Here is a 21,540-nt window from a genome sequence, read left to right as displayed (position 1 = left end):
GTCCAGGATGTGCAGGTTAGGTGGACTGGCCATGATAAATTAACCCTTTGTGTCCAGGATGTGTAGGTTAGGTGGATTGGCCATGATAAATTGACCCTTAGTGTCCAGGATGTGGAGGTTAGGTGGATTGGCCATGATAAATTGACACTTAGGTGTCCAGGATGTGCAGGTTCGGTGGATTGGCCATGATAAATTGATCCTTAGTGTCCAGGATGTGCAGGTTAGGTGGACTGGCCATGATAAATTAACCCTTTGTGTCCAGGATGTGTAGGTTAGGTGGATTGGCCATGATAAATTGACCCTTAGTGTCCAGGATGTGGAGGTTAGGTGGATTGGCCATGATAAATTGACACTTAGGTGTCCAGGATGTGCAGGTTCGGTGGATTGGCCATGATAAATTGATCCTTAGTGTCCAGGATGTGCAGGTTAGGTGAACTGGCCATGATTAATTAACCCTTAGGTGTCCAGGATGTGTTGGTTAGGTGGATTGGCCATGATAAATTGACCCTTAGGTGTCCAGGATGTGAAGGTTAGGTAGATTGGCCATGATAAATTGCCCTTTGTGTCCAGGATGTGCAGGTTAGGTGGATTGGCCATGATAAATTGATCATTAGTGTCCAGGATGTGCATGTTAGGTGGATTGGCCATGATAAATTGACCCTTAGGTGTCCAGGATGTGAAGGTTAGGTAGATTGGCCATGATAAATTGCCCTTTGTGTCCAGGATGTGCAGGTTAGGTGGATTGGCCATGATAAATTGACCCTTTGTGTCCAGGATGTGCAGGTTAGGTGGATTGGCCATGATAAATTGACCCTTACGTGTCCAAGATGTGCAGGTTCGGTGGATTGGCCATGATAAATTGACCCTTCGTGTCCAGGATGTGCAGGTTCGGTAGATTGGCCATGATAAATTGACCCTTTGTGTCCAGGATGTGCAGGTTAGGTGGATTGGCCATGATAAATTAACCCTTAGGTGTCCAGGATGTGTAGGTTAGCTGGATTGGCCATGATAAATTGACCATTAGTGTCCAGGATGTGCAGGTTAGGTTACAGGGATAGGGTGGGGGAGTGGACATGGGGAGTGTGCTCTTTCGGAGGGTCGGTGCAGACTCGATGGGCCGAATGGCCTCTTTCTGCACTGTCGGGATTCTATAAAGAGGTGAGCCCAGTTATCCAATAAATCAGTCAAAAGCACCTTGGGGCATCCAGTCATGAGCGGTGCTAAGGAAATGCAGTCCTTTGTTACCCCCACCCTTCCATGAGATTGTTGTGAACTGATTTGTATCTCTCTCTCTCTCTTTCGCAGCATGAAAACAACACAATCCACCGCGACCTGAAGGCAGAGAACGTTTTCTATGTGACCAACACCTGTGTAAAGGTGGGCGACTTTGGCTTTAGCACCACGTGCCGACGAGATGAGATGCTCAGCACCTTCTGTGGATCTCCGCCCTACGCTGCGCCGGAGCTCTTCCGCGACGAGAGTTACGTGGGTGTCTTTGTGGACATTTGGGCACTGGGGGTGCTGTTGTACTTCATGGTGGCAGGGGCCATGCCCTTCCGAGCTGACACCGTGGCCAAGCTGAAGAAGTGTATCCTGGAGGGGGGCTACCCAGTGCCTCAGTACCTCACGGAGCCCTGCCAGCGACTGATCCGTGGCATACTGCGCCCGACGGCCGCCGAGCGCCACACGGTGGCCCAGATTGCCCGCAGCGAGTGGATGAGGGACGTCCAGCTCCCCCGGGAGCTCGAGCCCTTCCGGCTGGACCCCTCCCACCTGGCCCAGTCCTCGGAGCCGCTGAGGGGAGATGAGGCCGAGGTGAAACGGGCCCTGGCACGTCTGGGAGTAACAGAGGCCCACATCCGGGACAACACGGGCAAGGAATCGCGCAGCTCCATAACGGGCACTTACCGGATTGTGCTGCACCGTGTCCAGAAGCGGCGGGCACTGGACACGGCCCCACCCATCCTGGCACCAGCCCGGCACCAGGCCAGGTGCAAAGACGCAAAGAAAGAACGAGCCAAACACAATGGACCATTGGGACAGACCTCCAAATTATGCTCAATTTTATAGTACGAGGAACCTGGAACTATTTGAGTTTGGAGGGCTGGCATCGTCAGTTTTCTAAACAAGAGACACTACTTTCTATTTTGTAGTAAGCTGTAACTGTCAGCCATGTGTCATGCCAATGGATTTAGACCACTTGTGTGTTTTTGTGTTAAATATACTTAAGGTTGAGAGGTGCAGATGTGTCCAGATGAAGCCAATAGCTGGGACTGCGAGGCTGGACTCTTGACACAATGATCAGGCAAGCTCATCCCCGGCAATTGGCTCTTCATTGTTTGACCAAAGCCTATATTTTCAAACTTTCATCCTTGTTCCCAAACTCCCCCATGGCCTTATCCCTTCCCATCTCTGTGCCTGCTTCTAGCTGCACAACCCTTCAAAATCTCAGGGCTCCTCTAACATTGGCCTCTTGTGCATCTTCCACTGCCTTCATCATAGAATTTACAGTGCCGAAGGAGGCCAATCGGCCCGTCGAGTCTGCACCGGCCCTTGGAAAGAGCATCTTACCTAATCCTGCACCTCCACCCTATCCCCATAACCCCACCTAACCTTTTTTTGACATTAAGGGGCAAGTTAGTTCAGTCAATCCACCTAACCTGCACATCTTTGGACTGTGGGAGGAAACCGGAGCACCCGGAGGAAACCCGCGCAGACACGGGGAGAAGTGCAGACTCCGCACAGACAGTGACCCAAGCCGGGAATCGAACCTGGGACCCTGGCGCTGTGAAGCAACACTGTGTTACCGTGCTGCCCTCAAAGTGGGATGTCAGGAGTTAGGTCATTGATTAACCATGCTGTTGCTGATTGGTTGAACAGGCTCAAGGGGCTAAATGGCCACCTCCTCTTCCTCGTGGCAGGTGTGCCTTCGACCGCCAATGCCCGAAGCTCTGCAATTCCTTCTCCAATGTGGGTCCAGCTTTCCAAGATGAAAATGCCCCACCCCTCCCCGTCCTGTGATGAACTGAGTTCAGGCAGGCTTAAGCCCGAGTTCGGAGCAGTTCCCCGTGCTCATGGACCTGTAACATTCTCCAGTCTCAACACTAAATTGGGAATGACAGACGGGGGGGGGGGGGGGGGGGGGGAGAAGACGGACTCAATCCACCAGCCGGGGCAAAGACAGCCGGGTGTTGTATCTGCTCTGGCGCTTCATGTGGACACTGGATGTTTTAGGGTGGCCGGGCATTGAAGGTCAATCTCCAGGTCGCTGCTGTGTGCAACCCCGTAGGAAAACCATCAGGACATTAAAAAGATTATTTAACAAGAAAATCTTTGAACATTTCTCCTGATTGGATATAAAAATGGGGATAAAAGGCCGATTGGCTGAGATTCAAGCATCGTCCAATTGGATAATGAGTCTTGTTGCTTTCCAATTGGGTGGTGGGAAGGCAGTGAGTCACGAGGGAGAGGGGAGGGGGGGGAATGTGTTGGCCGACGAATGGCTGGGAGCACAGTGGCTGGTCCTTTCATCACAGTTGGCAACCCTATTGGGTGTCTGAATCATAGAATTTACAGTGCAGAAGGAGGCCATTTGGCCCATTGAGTCTGCACTGGCCCTTGGAAAGAGCAATCCTCTTAAGCCCACGCCATCACCCCATCCCCGCCTAACCTTTTTTGACACCAAGGACAATTTGTCACGGCCAATCCACCTAACCCACACACCTTTGGACTGTGGGAGGAAACCGGAGCACCCGGAGGAAACCCGCGCAGACACGGGGAGAACGTGCAGACTCCACACAGACGGTGATCCAAGCCGGGAATCGAACCTGGGACCCTGACGCTGTGAAGCCACAGTGCTAACCACTGTGCTACCGTGCTGCCCTCGGGAAGTTGTTCCGCTCCCTGGCAGTAACATTCCTCACTTTGCTGAGCACACGGTTCACAGGTTGGGATGAGTTAACATCGCACAATCAGTCAGACTGCCCTCAATAACCCCCCCCCCCCCCCCCCCCCCCCCCCCCCCCCCCCATCTCACCATGGACGTCCCATATCGTTTACTAAGCTTATCAACAGACAGATGTTACAAAGTTCGCGACAATCGACCCGGCCACAGGACACTATTTACTTTTGACTGTAGCCCAATTAGCTTGACCTCATAAGCACGCAGCATGGAAAAGTAGGTGAAAGGGCTGGCCAGGCGATGAATTTTCCCGGGCAGGTGTCATTGGCAAGATCAGAATTTATTGCCCGTTCCCATTTGTCTTGAGAAAGAATTATGTGACTGAGTGATTCCCCCAAACCACTACAGAGGGCATTTCAGAGCCGATCTTTTTTGGGTGCGAGTCACATGTGAGCCTGACTGGGTAAGGTCGCCAGGTTTCATTCCATAGAGGCATCAGTGAACCTGTCGTTTTTAAAAAATATATATATTTGACCATCCCCCAGCTTCAGAGTCACTTTTGCTGTTTCCAGACAATATCCAGTTAGTACTACTAAAGGTTCCTCACCTTGGTGAGCCAGCAATTAATCACAAGGTAAGTTTAAAACTCACAATCTTTACTATTGCTGGAGAGAGCGAGAGAGAGAGATGTTGCTGAATGCAATGCCAAAGTTACTTGTCCCTTCAGGTTGGTCACAATAGGCAGATTTCAGAGTGCACTCAGCCAGTGCACTGGCAAAAACCAAAATGGCTGCAATTCCGCATTTGGGCAGCACTTGCTGAACAATCCAGAGTGTGCTAATAGCTGCACTAACAACCAATTTAAGATGATCAGTCAAGCTCGTAACTTGGTTCACTTGCGTTTGCTTAGAAGCGACACACATTCATACACAGGGACCCATTCTCTGCAAACAAAAGGAATATGTTCAAGCCTTGTGCACGTTTTCAATTATCTGGAGCTTGGGGAATTTACAGTTCTCCATTGCTTTCTCCATGGCAACACCTCAGCCAGAGTCGATTTGCCAACCAACCAGCACACTTTCCACCTGTAGTAAAAATTATCATAATCGTTTGAAATTTGGTTTTCTTGCATTTGTCCTGGTGAGTGTAAAATGAAAAGTTTCAGCAACATCTCTCTTTTTCCACCGATATCCCAGTTTTGTACTAACAAGTAGCTTTGGTATTGTTCAAAATTCCTTCTTGGGAACCACTTACGGGGCTTGCTTTTTTTCCCCATCTCCTCGGAGAAGGCGGGGGGGGCTGCCTTAGAGTCACCGACCGTCGCCGTTCAGGAGGCCATTCAGCCTCTCGGGTTTGCGCTGGCTCTTTGAGAGAGGTGTCCAATTTAGTCCCGTACCCCAGCACCCCATAACACCACGGATCAAATCTTTACAGGTACACATCCAGTTGCCTTTTGAAACTTCCTCTGGAATCAGATTCCACCACACCTTTTCAGGTAATGTGGCACAGATCATAAAACTGTGGGAAACTACTTCACAGTTCTTCTCTATTTCTTTTGTCGATTATTTTAAATCTATGTTGCCCCGGTTACTGACCCACGCAAATAAGTTTCTCCCTACTTTCTGTAAAGGCAAAGGCCTAATATTTTGGAACACCTATTAAAGTCCCTTCCCTAACCTTTTCTGCTCCAAGGAGAACAATCCCAGATTCTGCAAACCCTGGTCTTGTAAATCTTCTCTGCATCGCCCCCGAGGTCTCGACATCCTTCCTACAGTGCAGTGCCCAGAATTGGACTCAATACTTCAGCTGAGACCTCCCAGCCAGTGGTTTGATAAGATGTAGCAGGGGTTCATCATCTTTGGGGTACCTTAGGTAACCCCACCTAACCTTTTTGGACAGTAAGCGGCAATTTAGCACGGCCAATCCACCTAACCTGCACATCTTTGGACTGTGGGAGGAAACCCACGCAGACACGGGGAGAACGTGCAGACTCCACACAGTGACCCAAGCCGGGAATCGTACCAGGGACCTGGAGCTGTAAAGCAACAGTGCTAAACACTGTGCTACCGTGCTGCCCATCTTTGGACCGCGGGAGCAAACTGGAGCACCCGGAGGAAACCCACGCAGTCCCGGGGAGAATGCACAAACTCCACACAGGCACCCAAGGCCGAAATCAAACCCGGGTCCCTGGTGCTGTGAGGCAGCAGTGTTAACCACTGTGGGGTCACCATCCTGACTTGGAAATATATTTGCCGTTTCTTCACTGTCGCTGGTCAAAATCCTGGAACTCCCTCCCTCACAGCATAGTAGGTGTACCTACACCACATGGACTGTAGTGGTTCAAAGGGCAATTAGGAATGGGCAATAAATGCTGGCCTTGCCAGTGACTCCCTCGCTCCATGAATGAACAAATAAAAAACAATCCCGCCTCCTATTAACCAATTACTATATCCCTTTGATCCCATTTCAGAACCATTGTGTAATCGTATTGTGAACAGTAATGAAGGTTCTCCCAGTTGCATAGGGACTCGAGAATTTTGGCCCAACGACTATATTCTTGTACAAGGTTTAACGGGTTTTGGTCATTCTCGTGTGTCTCTCCCCACTGCCCCTGGAGTCATAGCCTGGCCATTGAGGTTGATCTTACTGCTGCTCAATATCCACAGCGTAGTGTGTTCCCTCCAGTCGGCAGGCAATGCTAGCTGGGTTTTCTGCTCCATAATCTACGGGACAGTGGAGCCAGTTGGAGCAGCAACCCTTCTGGCCACCTCTAGGGTAGTGATCAGCTTGTGTTGGAGCTCGCAAAAGACACCGGTTGCCAAACGCACCGCTCCAAGTGAAAATGGCAACAAGCTCTTCTAGCCTGGTAGGCATCACTCAGCCTGACCCGGACCTCACGTGGCACACCCTGTTTCCAGCCGAGGGAAGGGGGCAGCCAGGTGGCTACAGGAACTTTAGGACAAGTCTTTACTCTGGGATAATGTTTTGAACTCTCTCCCTCGCTGGTTTATTCCTCCAGATAATATTCCATTTTAAGATGTGAATATTTCACCTGGTTGCCTCTCATTAGTCTACACAACATATCCTGCACATAGGCTGGAATCGAATACAAAGAACGAACATGCCCAGCTTTCTCCCAATCTGTGTTCAAATCTCCTAATGACGGGTGTTTGGGCTGTGCTGATCTGTAGTTGAGCAGAACGGGGTCAGTAAATTGGACAATGCAATCGGCTGCCCGCTTGCCTCTCCGCAAGAACTACCTGTTCCAGAAACTTACCTGGAGGCTCGAGAGTGGAATGGCTCACCAGAAAATTCAAAACAGGATACAGGTAAGTTCGGAGACCCACCAATCCCAGATTCCTTACCTCTCCGCAGTCCTGCAAAAATATTGCCCCCTAGGCCAGTGTCCGTTTCCCCGTTAAACAGCACTGAGCGAGTATTGCTGCAAGGCCGGCACTGGTTTGCCCATCCCCAATTGCCTACGAGCAGCTGATGGTCAGCGGCTGGAAATTGGGCGATTTTCTCGGCCAGCTCAGGGGGGCGTTTCAGGAAAAAACACATTGCGGTGGGTCTGGAGTCACGTGTAGGCCAGACCGGGTCAGGATGGTAGATTGCCTTCCCTGAAGGGACTGGTTTAGCACAGTGGGCTAAACAGCTGGCTTGCAATGCAGAACAAGGCCAGCAGCGCGGGTCCAATTCCCGGGCCGGCCTCCCCGATCAGGCGCCGTGGAATGTGGCGACTAGGGGCTTTTCCACAGTAACTTCATTTAAGCCCACTTGTGACAATAAGCGATTATTATTATTATCGAAGGACATTAGTGAACCAGACGGGGTTTTTTTTTTTTGTTGAGAATCTGGTAGTTCTGTGATCATTATAAACAAAACTAGAATTTTATTCTAGATTTAATAATGAATTGAATTAAAATTCCACCAGGTGGTGAAGTGGAATGTGAACTCCGATCTCCAGAGCATCAGCCCAAGCTAATGGATCACTGTGCCACCTCTTGTTGATAGGCGGAGGACCTGTTGCAATGTATCCCGCGCATACTAAAGGTCCCCATTCACCGCTTGAAAAAGAGTTTTCTCACTGCCATCTCCTCAAGCACCAGCCCAGTCATCTTATTTGAAATTATTAAATGAGAGCTGATCCTAAGGGATGGTATTCACAGGCAGACAGTCTGGAGCCGGGAACCGATGGAAGCTGTTCATCCATCAACACTCGGGTATTTCATCAGGAAGTGGTTTTGGACGGGGACATGCTGGTGGCGAGAGCAGTATGCAAACTCCAGGGTTAGTTGCAGATTACAGCAGCTGATAAAACGTTAGGCGCCCAGCTGGGGGAATCCCACCATTAAATGATTCATCTCACCTGTTTTAAAACTATGAATGCGGCACATAGATATGACAGACAATAGGGCTCCCTGTATTCGGCATGTGTAGCAGTAAATGACTCACTTACCACAATGCCTGCCACTAAGAGTCTGCAGTTGAAGCGGTCCCGTCTTCTGTACATGGCTTAGAATAACACACAACTGCTTCGGAGCCAAGACTTCAAGTTCAGTATCCTGCCAATGCCCAGGTTCCCCTCTCACGTCCTCCTTCCCACTCCCTCACAGTTACGTGTCTCCTGCAGGCTCATACACAGACACATGCAGCCCTATTGCTGCTGCCTCACACTCAAATTGACACCGGTACCAAAGCGTCGCAGCATTTTTCAGCACAGAAAAGAGGCCCGTCGGCCCATTGTATCTGTGCCAGTCATCCAACACCTCTCTGTTCTAATCCCATTTTCCAGCATTTGGTCCGTTGCCTTGTATGCTCTGGCATTTCAAGTGCTGATCTAAATGTTTATTAAATGTCACGAGGGTCTCTGCCTCCACCACACTTTCAGGCAGCGAGTTCCAGAATCCCACAGGGTGGAAAGGTTTTTCCTCACATCCCCTCTAAACCTCCTGCTCCTCACCTTAAATCTATGGCCCCTGGTTATTGATCTCTGCACGAAGGGGAAAGGTTTCTTCCGGTCTACCCTATGTCCTTCATAATTTTGTACCCCTCAAATCAGATCCTCCCCTCGGCTTTCTCTGCTCCAAGAATGACCCCAGCCTCTCTTTATAGCTGAAGCGCTCCAGCCCAGGCAGCATCCTGGTCGAATCTCCTCTGCACCCTTTCTCGTGCAGCACGGTGGTTAGCACTGCGGCTTCACAGCTCCAGGGTCCCAGGTTCGATTCCGGCTTGGGTCACTGTATGTGCGGAGTCTGCACGTTCTCCCCGTGTCTGCGTGGGTTTCCTCCGGTTTCCTCCCACAGTCCAAAGACGTGCAGGTTAGGTGGATTGGCCACGCTAAATTGCCCTTAGTGACCAAAAAAGGTTGGGAGGGGTTATTGGGTTACGGGGATGGGGTGGAGGTGAGGGTTTGGGCGGGTCGGTGCAGACTCGATGGGCTGAATGGCCTCCTGCACTGCATGTTCTATGCTCTATGCTGTGGCCTAACCAACGTATTATACAGCTCCATCATTACCTGCCTGCTCTCGTCTTTGTTAGCCGAGGCATAGAATACAAGTATCCAATATGCCGTCTTGGGGCTGGTTTAGCACAAGGCTAGATCGCTGGCTTTGAAAGCAGACCAAGGCAGGCCAGCAGCACGGGTTCAATTCCCGTACCAGCCTCCCCGAACAGGCGCCGGAATGTGGCGACTAGGGGCTTTTCACAGTAACTTCATTTGAAGCCTACTTGTGATAAGCGATTTTCATTTCATTTCATAACCACCTGATCTACCCGTTAGGGATCTATGGACATTCACCCAAAGGTCCCCCTGTACTTCCTAGCATCCTACCGTTCATTGTGTATTCTCGTACCTTGTTGGTCCTCCCAAAATGAATCACCGATTCCCATTTCCAAACCTGTTCTTCCTCACTGACCTGCTCTCTCACAGGCTTTTACACAGATGCTTTTCCCGAGGGGCGCTCCCACCCAGATTCCCGCACGACTCACTGATAGACGCCGCCATCCGGTCTCTCTCGGTTCGCCCAAGACAGCCCCCTCCTGCACAAAAGCAGTTCTGCAGTTGCGTTGTGAAAGATTATTTGACAGAAAGCTGAATTCAAAAAAGGTGTGCGAGTTTGTTTTTTTTATTTGCTTTTAATTTAAAAAGAACTTTACAACAGAACTCAAATTTTGACAACTACTTTCGAAACGTGTGCAGGTTCAGAATTTTGTTTTCTTACATTCCAGATTAAATCAAAACTCAACACAATAAGGAACAGCAGCTTGTGGGTGGGGGGGGGCGGAGATGATGCATAAATGAACGGCTGAGATTGTCTGCACGTCATCAGTGTGGCAACCAACTCACTGCACAGACATAAATATCACACAATACACAAAAGTGTGCGTGTGTGTTGGGGGGGGGGGGGGGGGGGGAGAACAGCTAAATTACAGAGCGGTAAAAGGGAGCCTCAGGTCACACGCAAGCCAGGAACATTCAGAGCTCACCCCATTTGCACAATAAACAGCAGGATTAAAAAATAATTACAATGTCTGATTGCAAACAAAGTTTTAAAAAAACCAGAGTGCTTGCTGCAAAGTGACTGTACATTAGACAGCAGGTCTGAAACACCTTGCCTGCAGAGGTTCCGAGGGTTTATTTTCAGAGGTGGGTCCAGCAACGGCTGCTCCTGAACTGACAGGAATCCCACACGTATTCATTATCAGACTGGTTTGGATGGGCTCTGGGTGGGGTGGGCAGGTTCTCTCTCCTCGTACCCCCACCCTGGACGTCAGCTCAGTGCTCTCCGTTACTGAGGTTGGCTGTAGCAGGCTGTGAGGCTGTTGCCGGGATCCTGGGCATTTTCTTGGCAGGACTTGGTGCGCACTGTGAATAACACGGACATCTTTAGAACACCAACCCCCATAACAGCCGATCTTCACCCTACAAATCACGCCAGCCACCTCCCACACCCTGCACCCCCCTCCCACACCCTGCACCCCCCTCCCACACCCTGCACCCCCCCCACACCCTGCACCCCCCCCCCACACCCTGCACCCCCCCCTCCCCATGTCCACCCAGCACATCATCCCTCAATGCATCAACAAATTCTTCACCACCAGCAGCAAAACGCCTCCATCAACATCCCCCCCCCCAAAATCCCTCAATCCAGTCTCTCTCCTGAAACATGTGTCCATTCGCCAATCCATTTATTTTATTTTTTTCTTTCACGGGGTGGGAACATCGTTGACTACACCAGCACTTTTTGCCCATCCCTAAGTGCCCCTTGAGAAGGTGGTGGTGAGCTGCCTCCTTGAGCCGCTGCAGCCTCTGAGGTGTAGGCACATCCCACAGTGCTGTTGGGGAGGGCATTCTGGATTGTGACCCAGTGACAGTGAAGGAACAGCGATACATTTCCAATTCAGGATGGTACATGACTTGGAAGGGAACTTCAAGGTGCTGGGGTTCCCATAAAGCTCAGTGGGCTAGACAGCTGGTTTGTAATTCAGAACAAGGCCAGCAGCGTGGGTTCAATTCCCGTACCAGGCGCCGGAATGTGGTGACTAGGGGCTTTCCACAGTAACTTCATACATAGAGCATTACAGCGCAGTACAGGCCCTTCGGCCCTCGATGTTGCGCCGACCTGTGAAACCACTCTAAAGCCCTTCTACACTATTCCCTTATCGTCCATATGTCTATCCAATGACCATTTGAATGCCCTTAGTGTTGGCAAGTGCACTACTGTTGCAGGCAGGGCATTCCACTCCCTTACTACTCTGAGTAAAGAACCTACCTCTGACATCAGTCCTATATCTATCTCCCCTCAATTTAAAGCTATGTCCCCTCGTGATAGACATCACCATCCGAGGAAAAAGGCTCGCACTGTCCACCCTATCTAATCCTCTGATCATCTTGTATGCCTCAATTAAGTCACCTCTTAACCTTCTTCTCTCGAACGAAAACAGCCTCAAGTCCCTCAGCCTTCTCTCATAAGATCTTCCCTCCATACCAGGCAACATTCTGGTAAATCTCCTCTGCACCCTTTCCAATGCTTCCACATCCTTCCTATAATGCAGCGACCAGAATTGCACGCAATACTCCAAATGCGGACGCACCAGTTTTGTACAGCTGCAACATGACCTCATGGCTCCGAAACTCAATCCCTCTACCAAAACAAGCTAACACACCATACGCCTTCTCAACAACCCTCTCAACCTGGGTGGCAACTTTCAGGGATCTATGTACATGGACATCGAGATCTCTCTGCTCATCCACACTACCAAGAAACTTACCATGAGCCCAGTACTCTGTCTTCCTGTTATTCCTTCCAAAATGAATCACCTCACACTTTTCTGCAATAAACTCCATTTGCCACCTCTCAGCCCAGATCTGCAGCTTATCTATGTCCCTCTGTAACTTGTAACATCCTTCCGCATTGTCCACAACTCCACCGACTTTAGTGTCATCTGCAAATTTATTCACCTATCCTTCTACACCCTCCTCCAGGTCATTTATAAAAATGACAAACAGCAGTGGCCCCAAAACAGATCCTTGTGATACACCACTAGTAACTGGACGCCAGGCTGAACATTTTCCATCAACCACCATCCTTTGTCTTCTTCCAGCTAGCCAATTTCTGATCCAAACTGCTAAATCACCCTGAATCCCATACCTCCGTATTTTCTGCAATAGCCTACCGTGGGGAACCTCATCAAACGCTTTACTGAAATTCATATACACCACATCAACTGCTTTACCCTCATCTACCTGCTTGGTCACCTTCTCAAAGAACTCAATAAGGTTGGTGAGGCACGACCTACCCTTCACAAAACCGTGTTGACTATCTCTAATCAAATTATTCCTTTCCAGATGATTCTACATCCTATCTCTTATAAACCTTTCCAAGACTTTGCCCACAACAGAAGTAAGGCTCACTGGTCTATAGTTACCGGGGTTGTCTCTACTCCCCTTCTTGAACAAGGGGACAACATTTGCTATCCTCCAGTCTTCTGGCACTATTCCTGTAGACAAAGATGACTTAAAGATCAAAGCCAAAGGCTCAGCAATCTCCTCCCTAGCTTCCCAGAGAATCCTAGGATAAATCCCATCCGGCCCAAGGGACTTATCTATTTTCACACTTTCCAGAATCACTAACACCTCCTCCTTATGAACCTCAAGCCCTTCTAGTCTAGTAGCCTGTATCTCAGTATTCTCAACAACATTGTCTTTTTCCTGTGTGAATACTGATGAAAAATATTCATTGAGCACCTCTCCTATCTCCTCGGACTCCACGCACAACTTCCCACTACTGTCCTTGACTGGCCCTACTCTTACTCTAGTCATTCTTTTATTCCTGACATATCTATAGAAAGCTTTAGGGTTATTCTTGATCCTACCTGCCAAAGACTTCTCATGTCCCCTCCTGGCTCTTCTTAGTTCTCTCTTTAGGTCCTTCCTAGCTAACTTGTAACTCTTGCGCGCCCTAACTGAACCTTCACGTCTCATCTTTACATAAGCCTCCTTCTTCCTCTTGACAAGTATTTCAACTGCATTAGTAAACCACGGTTCCCTCGCTCGACCACTTCCTCCCTGCCTGGCAGGTACATACTTATCAAGGACACGCAGTAGCTGTTCCTTGAACAAGCTCCACATTTCCATTGTGCCCATCCCCTGCAGTTTTCCTCTCCATCCGATGCATCCTAAGTCTTGCCTCATTGCATCATAATTGCCTTTCCCCCAGATATAACTCTTGCCCTACGGTATATAGCTATCCCTTTCCATCACTAAAGTAAACGTAATTAAATTGTGGTCACTATCACCAAAGTGCTCACCTACCTCCAAATCTAACATCAGTCCTGGTTCATTACCCAGTACCAAATGCAATATGGCCTCGCCTCTCGTTGGCCTATCTACATACTGTGTCAGGAAACCCTCCTGCACACATTGGACAAAAACGGACCCATCTAAAGTACTCGAACTATAGCGTTTCCAGTCAATATTTGGAAAGTTAAAGTCCCCCATAACAACTACCCTGATACTTTCGCTCCTATCCAGAATCATCATTGCAATTATATTAATATTGTATCCACTGTCCTGGTCCTTCCAGATGGTAATGGTCGTGGGTTTGGAAGATGCTGTTGAAGGAACCTTGCTGAGTTACTGCAGTGCATGATACACACGGCTGCCACTGTTTGTCGGTGGTGGAGAGGTTGAATGTTTGTGGTGGGAGATTGAGTGCCAAACAGGTTGCTTTGTCCTTCTTGAGCTTCTTGTGGTGCTGGAGCTGCGCTCATCCAGGTACGTGGAGAGGATCCATTACACTCCTGATTTGTGCCCTGTGGAAAGGCTTTGGGTAAAAAAAAAAGTGAAGTCACCATAGTCCCAGATGGCCATAGGCTGCTTTCCCGTGAGGGGTGAGAGCGGACTGGTGGTGGTTTAACCCCAGGGTCACCACATCTCAGGCGAGGGGCAAGGTTGAGAAGGCGGAGGCTTCATGGATAACCTCAGCCGGTACGGGAATTGAACCCTCGCTGCTGGCCCCGCTCTGTATCACAAACCAGCTGTCCAGCCGAGATTGAAACCGGCCCAGTCAGATGGCGATTACTGTCTGTAGGATTCCCATTCTCATGGAGCCAAAGTATTTGTATGGCTAGTCCAGTTCAGCTTCTGGTCAACCCCCAGGATGTTGATGGTGGGGGATTCAGCGATGGGAATGCCATTGAATGTCAAGGAATGATGGTTAGATCCTCTTGTAAGAGATGGTTATTTCTTGGCACTTGCGTGGTGTGAATGTAACTTGCCGTTTGTCAGCCTAAGCCTGGATATTGTCCAGGTTTTGCTGCATTTGGACATAAAACTGCAAATGGCGAACATTTGTGCAATTGTCAGCGAACATCCCTACATCTGACCTTTTGATGGAAGGTCATTGATGGACCAGCTGAAGATGGTTGGGCCTAGGACATTACCCTGAGGAACCCCTGCAGTTGTTGGAGGTCAATCATCTCTGTCCCAGAACTGAGATGATTGACCTTCCACAACCACTGTATCACTCCAACCAGCCAAGAGTTTTTCCCCTGATTCCTATTGACTCCATAAAATCCCTACAGTGCAGAAGGAGGCTATTAGATCCATCAAGTCTGCACCAACCCTTTGAAAGAGCACCCTGCCTAGGCCCATTCCCCAACCCTAGTCCTGTAATCCCATATCCCCAACCAACCTGCACATCTTTGGACCTGAAGGGGCAATTTAGTATGATCAATCCACCTTAATTGCACACCGTTGGACCATGGGAGGAAACCGGAGCACCCGGAGGAAGCCCACACAAACATGGGGAAACCATACAGAGTCAGCCAAGGCCGGAATCGAACCCGGGCCCTTAGATTGGTGCTAATCACGGTGCTGCCCTCCAGTTTAGCTCGGGCTCCTTGATGCCATATTCGGTCAAATGCTGCCTTGCTGTCAAGGGCAGTCACTCTCACCTCACCCCTGGCATTCAGCTCTTTTGTCCATGTTTGAACCAAGGCTGTAATGAGGTCAGGAGCTGAGTTACCCTGGCGGAACTCAAACGGAGTGTCTGTGGGCAGGTTATTGCTGAGCTTGATAGCATTATTGATGACCCTCTCCATCACTTTACTGATGGTCGCGAGTAGATTGATAGGGCGGTAATTGGCCGGGTTGGATTTATCCTTTTTCTTGTGTACAGGACAGATGTGGGCAATTTTCCCCATTATTGGGTAGATGCCAGTGTTGTAGCTGTACTGGAACAGCTTAGCCAGGGGGGCTGCACGTTCTGGAGCACAAGTCTTCAGTACTATTGCTGGGATATTGTCAGAGCCCAAAGCCTTTGCAGTATCTAGTGTCTTCAGCTGTTTCTTGAGATCAGGTGGAGTGAATCAAACTGGCTGAAGACTGACATCTATGATGCTGGAGACCTCTGGAGGAGATCGAGATGGAGCATCCACTCGGCACTTCTGGCTGAAGATTACTGCGAATGCTTCAGCCTTGTCTTTTGCACTGATGCGCTGGGCTCCTCCATCATTGAGGATGAGGATATTTGTGGAGCCTCCTCCCTCAGTGAGTTGTTTAATTGTCCACCACCATTCACGGCTGGATGTTACAGCACTAGAGCTTAGATCTGATCCGTTTGTTGTGGAATCGCTTAGCTTCGTCTATTACTTGCTGCTTATGCTGTTTGGCTCACACTAGTCCTGTGTTGTAGCTTCACCAGGTCGCCACCTCATTTTTAGGCATGCTTGGTGTTGCTCCCAACATGCTCTCCTGCACTCTTCATTGAACTAGGGTTGATCCCCTGGCTTGGCGGTAATGGTAGAGTGGGGTATATGTCAGGCCATGGGGTTACAGATTGTGGCCGAGTGCAGATTTGATGGGCCGAATGGCCTTCTTCTGCACTGTAGGAATTCTACGAAATTCTGCTGCTGCTGGTGGCCCACAGCTCTTAATAGATGCCCAGTCTGGAGTTGTTAGATCTGTTTGAAATCTATCTCATTTCGCACAGTGGCCGTGCCACTCAAAACTGCCTGATAACTGATTTCACTCCTCAATATCCCCTGCTGTGAGTGCAGATAAACCTCCCAATTTCCCTTCTCACTTACTCCCCGACTGCTGAGACTTGCGAAACAGGTCAGTTGGAAGGTTGGGAAATCGGGTTAAATCGCCTTTGGGCTCCCACATACCTCCGTCGTGGTCGGGTTTCCATGGGGTGCACCGAGCCCAGCCTCAAAGCTCCCATTCTCCAGGATGGGCCGCCTGGCGTAGTCGCGGCGATGCTTCTCATCGACGTGCGTGAGGTACCACGTGCCGGGGAACAGGTCCTCCACCGCACCCTGGGGCTGCTGATTGGCTGCAGTAGGCAAATCAAAACAAATTAGAGAAAGTTGGTGAAGGGGGAGACTCACACTGACAGTAATAAGATAATAAACAATAATCGCTTATTGTCACAAGTAGGCTTCAATGAAGTTACTATGAAAAGCCCCTAGTCGCCACATTCCACCGCCTGTTCGGGAATTTAACCCGCACTGCTGCCTTGTTCTGCATTACAAGCCAGTTGTTTAGCCCACTGTGGCTAAACCAGAGCGGCGGAGTAGCAACAGAGATAATGAATGCACTGGTCGTAATCTTCCAAAAACCCTTAACATCTGGAAAAGTCCCAGAGGATTGGAAAACTGCCAATGTCACACCCAAAAATGGTAACTGTAGGCCAGCTAACAACATCTATCACTTGGAAAATATTAAAGTGTCCATTATAAAGGATGTAAATGCAGAATATAATCAAGTAGAGTCAGCATGGCTTCATGAAGGAAAATCATGCCTGAAATTTATTAGAGTTCTTTGAGGTGCTAATGAACAGGATAAATAAAGGTGAACCAGTAGATGTAACATACTTGGATTTCCAAAAAGCGTTCAAGAAGGTACTGCTCTGAAAGCTACTTAATAAGATGGCTAACTGATAGAAGACAGAGAGTTGGGATAAAAGATGTATTTTCAGGATGGCATCCTGTAAACTAGTGGAATTCCACAGGAATCAGTGCTGGGACCACAATTATTTACAATATATATTAATGACCTGGGTGAAGGTAGTGAATGTACTATTGCCAAGTTTGCAGATGATACAAAAATAGGTGGGGAGGCAATTGATTAGGATAACAGTCTACAGAGGGATATAGACAGGTTGGGTGAGTGGGCAAAAACTTGGCAGAGGGAATACAATGTAGGAAAATGTGAAGTTCTGCACCTTGGTAGGAAGAATAAAGGAGCTGAATGTTATTTAAATGGAGAGAGACTGCAGAAAGCTGCAGCACGGAGAGGTTTGGGGTCCTCGTGTATAAATCACAAAAAGCTAGCAGTAGGTTCAGCGGGAAATTGGGAAGGAAATGGAATGTTGGCCTTTATTTCAAAGGGAATGGATTGTAAAAATAGGGAAGTCCTGCTAAAACGATACAAGGCACTAGTTAGACCACACCTGGAATACCGGGAACAGTTTTGGTCTCCTTATCTATGGAAAGATATCTCGGCATTGGAGGCAGTCCAGAGAAGGTTCACTCGGTTGATCCTGGGTATGGGGGGATTTTCTTAGGAGGAGCGGTTGAGTAGATTGGTCCTACACTCATTTGGAAGAATTAGAGGCGATCTTATTGAAATAGAAAATAGGTGTCATTCAGCCCCTTCGGGCCTGCACCACCATTCAATATGATCATGGCTGATCATGAAAATTCAGTATCCCACTCCCGCTCTCTCTCCATACCCCTTGATCCCTTTAGCTGCAAGGGCCACGTCCAGCTCCCTCATGAATATATCCAACGAACCGGCCCCAACAGCTTCCTGTGGTCGAGAATTCCACAAGCTCACAACTCTCTGAGAGACAAAGTTCTTCCTCATCTCAGTCCTGAATGGCTTACCCCTTATTCTTAAGCTGTGACCCCTAATTCTGGACATAGTGGATTCTCATAGTGGACTTGACAAGGTAGATGCTGAGAGGTTGCATTCCGTTGTGGGAGAGTCTAGGACCAGAGGGCATGATTTCAGAATAAGAGATCGGCCATTTAAGACAGAGATGCCATAGATTCATAGAATTTACAGTGCAGAAGGAGGCCATTCGGCCCATCGAGTCTGCACCAGCTCTTGGAAAGAGCACCCGACCCAAGGTCAACACCTCCACCCTATCCCCATAACCCAATAACCCCACCCAACACTAAGGGCAATTTTGGACACTAAGGGCAATTTATCATGGCCAATCCACCTAACCTGCACACGTTTGGACTGTGGGAGGAAACCGGAGCACCCGGAGGAAACCCACGCACACACGGGGAGGATGTGCAGACTCCGCACAGACAGTGACCCAAGCCGGAATCGAACCTGGGACCCTGGAGCTGTGAAGCAATTGTGCTATCCACAATGCTACCGTGCTGCCCGTAGAGTTAATAGGGTAATAGGGTCAGAGTTAAAGAGAAAGTAGGGTCTAAATCAGTGTTGCAATACATGTGTGAGAAAACACAAGTGTGGTAAGATTGGTAAGTCACAAGCATAGATCGCATCTGGAAATATGATATTGTGGCTATAAGAGAGACCTGGCTCAAAGAAGGGCAGGGTTGAGTGTTAAATTATCCTGGTTACAAGATGTTCAGGAAAGTTAGGAAAGGAAGGAAATAAATAAAAGCAGTATTTATTGAAAATGAAGTGAAATGAAAATCGCTTATTGTCACAAGGAGGCTTCAAATGAAGTTACTGTGAAAATCCCCTAGTCGCCACATTCCGGCGCCTGTTCGGGGAGGCTGGTACGGGAATTGAACCGTGCTGCTGGCCTGCCTTGGTCTGCTTTAAAAGCCAGCTATTTAGCCCTGTGCTAAACAGGTGAACATTGCAGTGCTGGAAAGAGGATGTCCCAGAGAGGTCATGGACAGAATCTACTCGGCTGGAGCTCAGGAAGAGAAAAGGTTACATTGCTTGTCGTCCTTGGACCACCGGCTTTTGGGAAGGAGGTAGAGGAACAAATTTTCAGGGAAATTACAGAGAGGGGCAAGAATTAGTGGCCAGGAGTTCACACACCCCACACCACCGCTCCCCCATGCCGCACGCTGAGATGGTCAAGGCCTCGGACAGATTTGACGCTCAAGGCCTTTAAGTGGTTCATTATTGGCCACCAAGGGCTGTTTCCCAACCAGTCTCAATTTGAAGCCTGGCAGGAGCGCTGACCTTCCGTGAGGGAAGCCCGAAAATCAACGGACTTGGATCTCTGGCGGGAAGTCGGGCATCCTCACATACTTCCTCTTCTGTCCACATTATCAACTTTTACAGTTGCACTATAGAAAGCCATCCTATCTGGCTGCATCACAGTCTGGTATGACAACTGCTCGGCCCAAGACCGTAAGAAACTTCAGAGAGTCGTGAACACAGCCTAGTCCATCACGTGAACCCGTCCCACAATCCACTGACTCGGTCTACACCTCCCACTGCCTGGGGAAAGCGGGCAGCATAATCAAAGACCCCTCCCACCTAGGTTATTCTTGCTTCCAACCTCTTCCATTCTGCAGGAGATACAAAAGTCTGAGAACACGCACAAACAGATTCAAAAACAGCTTCTTCTCCGCTGTTACTAGACTCCTGAATGACCCTCTTATGGACTGCACTGATCTCTCCACACATCTTCTCTGCTGAGTAGTACTACACTCCAGATGCTTCACCCGATGTCTGTGTCTATGTATTTACATTGTGTATCTATCGTATGTCCTATGTTTTTCATGTATGGTACGATCTGACTGGACTGTGTGCGGAACAATACTTTTCACTGTACCTTGGTACACGTGACAATAAACCCAAATCTATAACTCTTGGTGGCTGGCCAATCAGATTGACCAGCAGCTCCCCAAGATGGGCCTTACTCCCTGCAGCCACGTAACCCTAAATCGAGTGTCACGTCGCTGCGGGTCAATCAAAGTTGGCAGGGATGTGCTCCCCGCTGATTCTTCAGATGCGGAAAGGGAAATCCCATCGTCTGAAAAATTCAGGCCCTGGTGCATTTATAATAGGGGTCTTCAATTATCCAGATATAGCCTGGGATAATAGTAGTTTAAAAAGCAGAGAGGTTCTCAGGGGTCGGTTTGCAGGATTGAAGGAGCTGGGAGCGAAGTATGGGCTGGAGCAGGGGGAAATGTTTCGACACATGCAGGTTGGAGACTTTGCCCGGAAGGAGATACAGAGCTTCTCGGTGGAGCCGGCCTCCACATTGCTGGAGGTGCTGCTGACGACAGGGGGACTGGAGAAGGGGGTAGTGTTGGCAGTTTACGCGGCTAGTTTGGAAGAGGAGAAGGCGCCACTAGAAGGGATCAAAGCAAAAGTGGGAGGAAGAGTTGGGAGAGGGCATGGAGGAGGGGTTCTGGTGTGAGGTGCTCCGGAGGGTGAACGCCTCCACCTCGTGTGCGAGGTTGGGGCTGACACAGCTGAAGGTGGTGTACAGAGCGCACCTTACAAGGGCGAGGATGAGCCGGCTCTTTGAGGGGGTAGAAGATGGTCCATCTGTGGAATATGAACCACGTTCATATGTTTTGGTCCTGTCCAAAGCTGGGGGATTACTGGAAGGAGGTTTTTAGGGTAATTTCTAAAGTGGTGCACGTGAAACCATATTCGAGGTGTCGGACCAGCCGGGGTTGGAAACGGGTGCAGAGTCAGATGCTGTAGCCTTCGCCTCGTTAATCGCCCGAAGGCGGAACCTGTTGGGATGGGGATCAACCTCTCCACCCTGTGCCCTGGTGTGGCGGGGGGACCTGTTGGAATTCTTGAACATAGAACATAGAAAATACAGCACAGAACAGGTCCTTCAGCCCACGATGTTGTGTCAAACTTTTGTCCTAGATTAAGAACAAATTAATCTACACCCCATCATTCTACCACAATCCATGTACCTATCCAATAGCCGCTTGAAAGTCCCTAATGTTTCCGACTTAACTACTTCCACAGGCAGTGCATTCCATGCCCCCACTACTCTTTGGGTAAAGAACCTACCTCTGACATCCCCCCCTATATCTTCCACCATACACCTTAAATTTATGTCTCCTTGTAATGGTTTGTTCTACCCGGGGAAAAAGTCTCTGACTGTCTACTCTATCTACTCCCCTGATCATCCTGACTCGTGAGAAGGTTAAGT

At 49.2% G+C, this 21,540-nt stretch overlaps 2 protein-coding genes across 3 annotated transcripts in view; one reads left to right on the top strand and one right to left on the bottom strand.

Annotated features, from left to right (window-relative positions):
• The window catches only part of nim1ka (NIM1 serine/threonine protein kinase a), an 80,835-nt gene extending 77,505 nt beyond the window's left edge, over positions 1–3,330 (top strand). For both annotated transcript variants that reach the window (XM_072515651.1, XM_072515652.1), the window contains exon 4: positions 1,306–3,330. In XM_072515651.1, the coding sequence (XP_072371752.1) occupies positions 1,306–2,070 (765 nt within the window). In that variant the 3' untranslated portion in view covers positions 2,071–3,330. The remainder of the gene's footprint in view (positions 1–1,305) is intronic.
• Positions 3,331–10,013: 6,683 nt separating this feature from the next.
• Positions 10,014–21,540, bottom strand: part of hmgcs1 (3-hydroxy-3-methylglutaryl-CoA synthase 1 (soluble)) — a 44,971-nt gene continuing 33,444 nt past the window's right edge. The window contains exons 4-5 of the mRNA XM_072517544.1: positions 16,577–16,743; positions 10,014–10,769 (exon numbers count right to left, since the gene is read on the bottom strand). Coding sequence (XP_072373645.1) covers positions 10,680–10,769; positions 16,577–16,743 — 257 coding nt within the window. The 3' untranslated portion in view covers positions 10,014–10,679. The remainder of the gene's footprint in view (positions 10,770–16,576; positions 16,744–21,540) is intronic.

This window comes from Scyliorhinus torazame, chromosome 9, assembly GCF_047496885.1.
Source record: "Scyliorhinus torazame isolate Kashiwa2021f chromosome 9, sScyTor2.1, whole genome shotgun sequence".
Classification (NCBI taxonomy): domain Eukaryota; kingdom Metazoa; phylum Chordata; class Chondrichthyes; order Carcharhiniformes; family Scyliorhinidae; genus Scyliorhinus; species Scyliorhinus torazame.
The sequence above is the reverse complement of the archived record's forward strand: the minus strand, read 5'-3'. Positions and strand labels throughout refer to the sequence as shown.